This window comes from Colobus angolensis, unplaced genomic scaffold, assembly GCF_000951035.1.
Source record: "Colobus angolensis palliatus isolate OR3802 unplaced genomic scaffold, Cang.pa_1.0 Scaffold365, whole genome shotgun sequence".
In the NCBI taxonomy this organism is placed as follows: Eukaryota; Metazoa; Chordata; class Mammalia; order Primates; family Cercopithecidae; genus Colobus; species Colobus angolensis.
In genome coordinates, this window is record NW_012116988.1 from 62,006 (window position 1) to 62,271 (window position 266).

General features: G+C 38.0%; 1 protein-coding gene across 1 annotated transcript in view; it reads right to left on the reverse strand.

The window, feature by feature from the left end:
• The window catches only part of LOC105519966 (zinc finger protein 100-like), an 18,489-nt gene that overhangs the window by 4,639 nt on the left and 13,584 nt on the right, over positions 1–266 (reverse strand). The window contains exon 5 of the mRNA XM_011953519.1: positions 35–257. Coding sequence (XP_011808909.1) covers positions 35–257 — 223 coding nt within the window. The remainder of the gene's footprint in view (positions 1–34; positions 258–266) is intronic.

Below are 266 nucleotides of genomic sequence, written 5' to 3' on the forward strand. Positions count from 1 at the left end.
ATTCTCTTATGTTTACTAAGGCTTGAGGACTCACTAAAGGCTTTGCCACATTCTTCACATTTGTAGGGTTTCTCTCCAGTATGAATTCTCTTATGATGACTAAGGCTTGAGGACACATCAAAGGCTTTGCCACATTCATCACATTTGTAGGGTTTCTCTCCAGTATGAATCCTCTTATGTTTACTAAAGCTTGAGGACATACTAAAGGCTTTGCCACATTCTTTACATTTGTAGGGTTTCTCTCCAGTATGAATTCTCTTATGTTT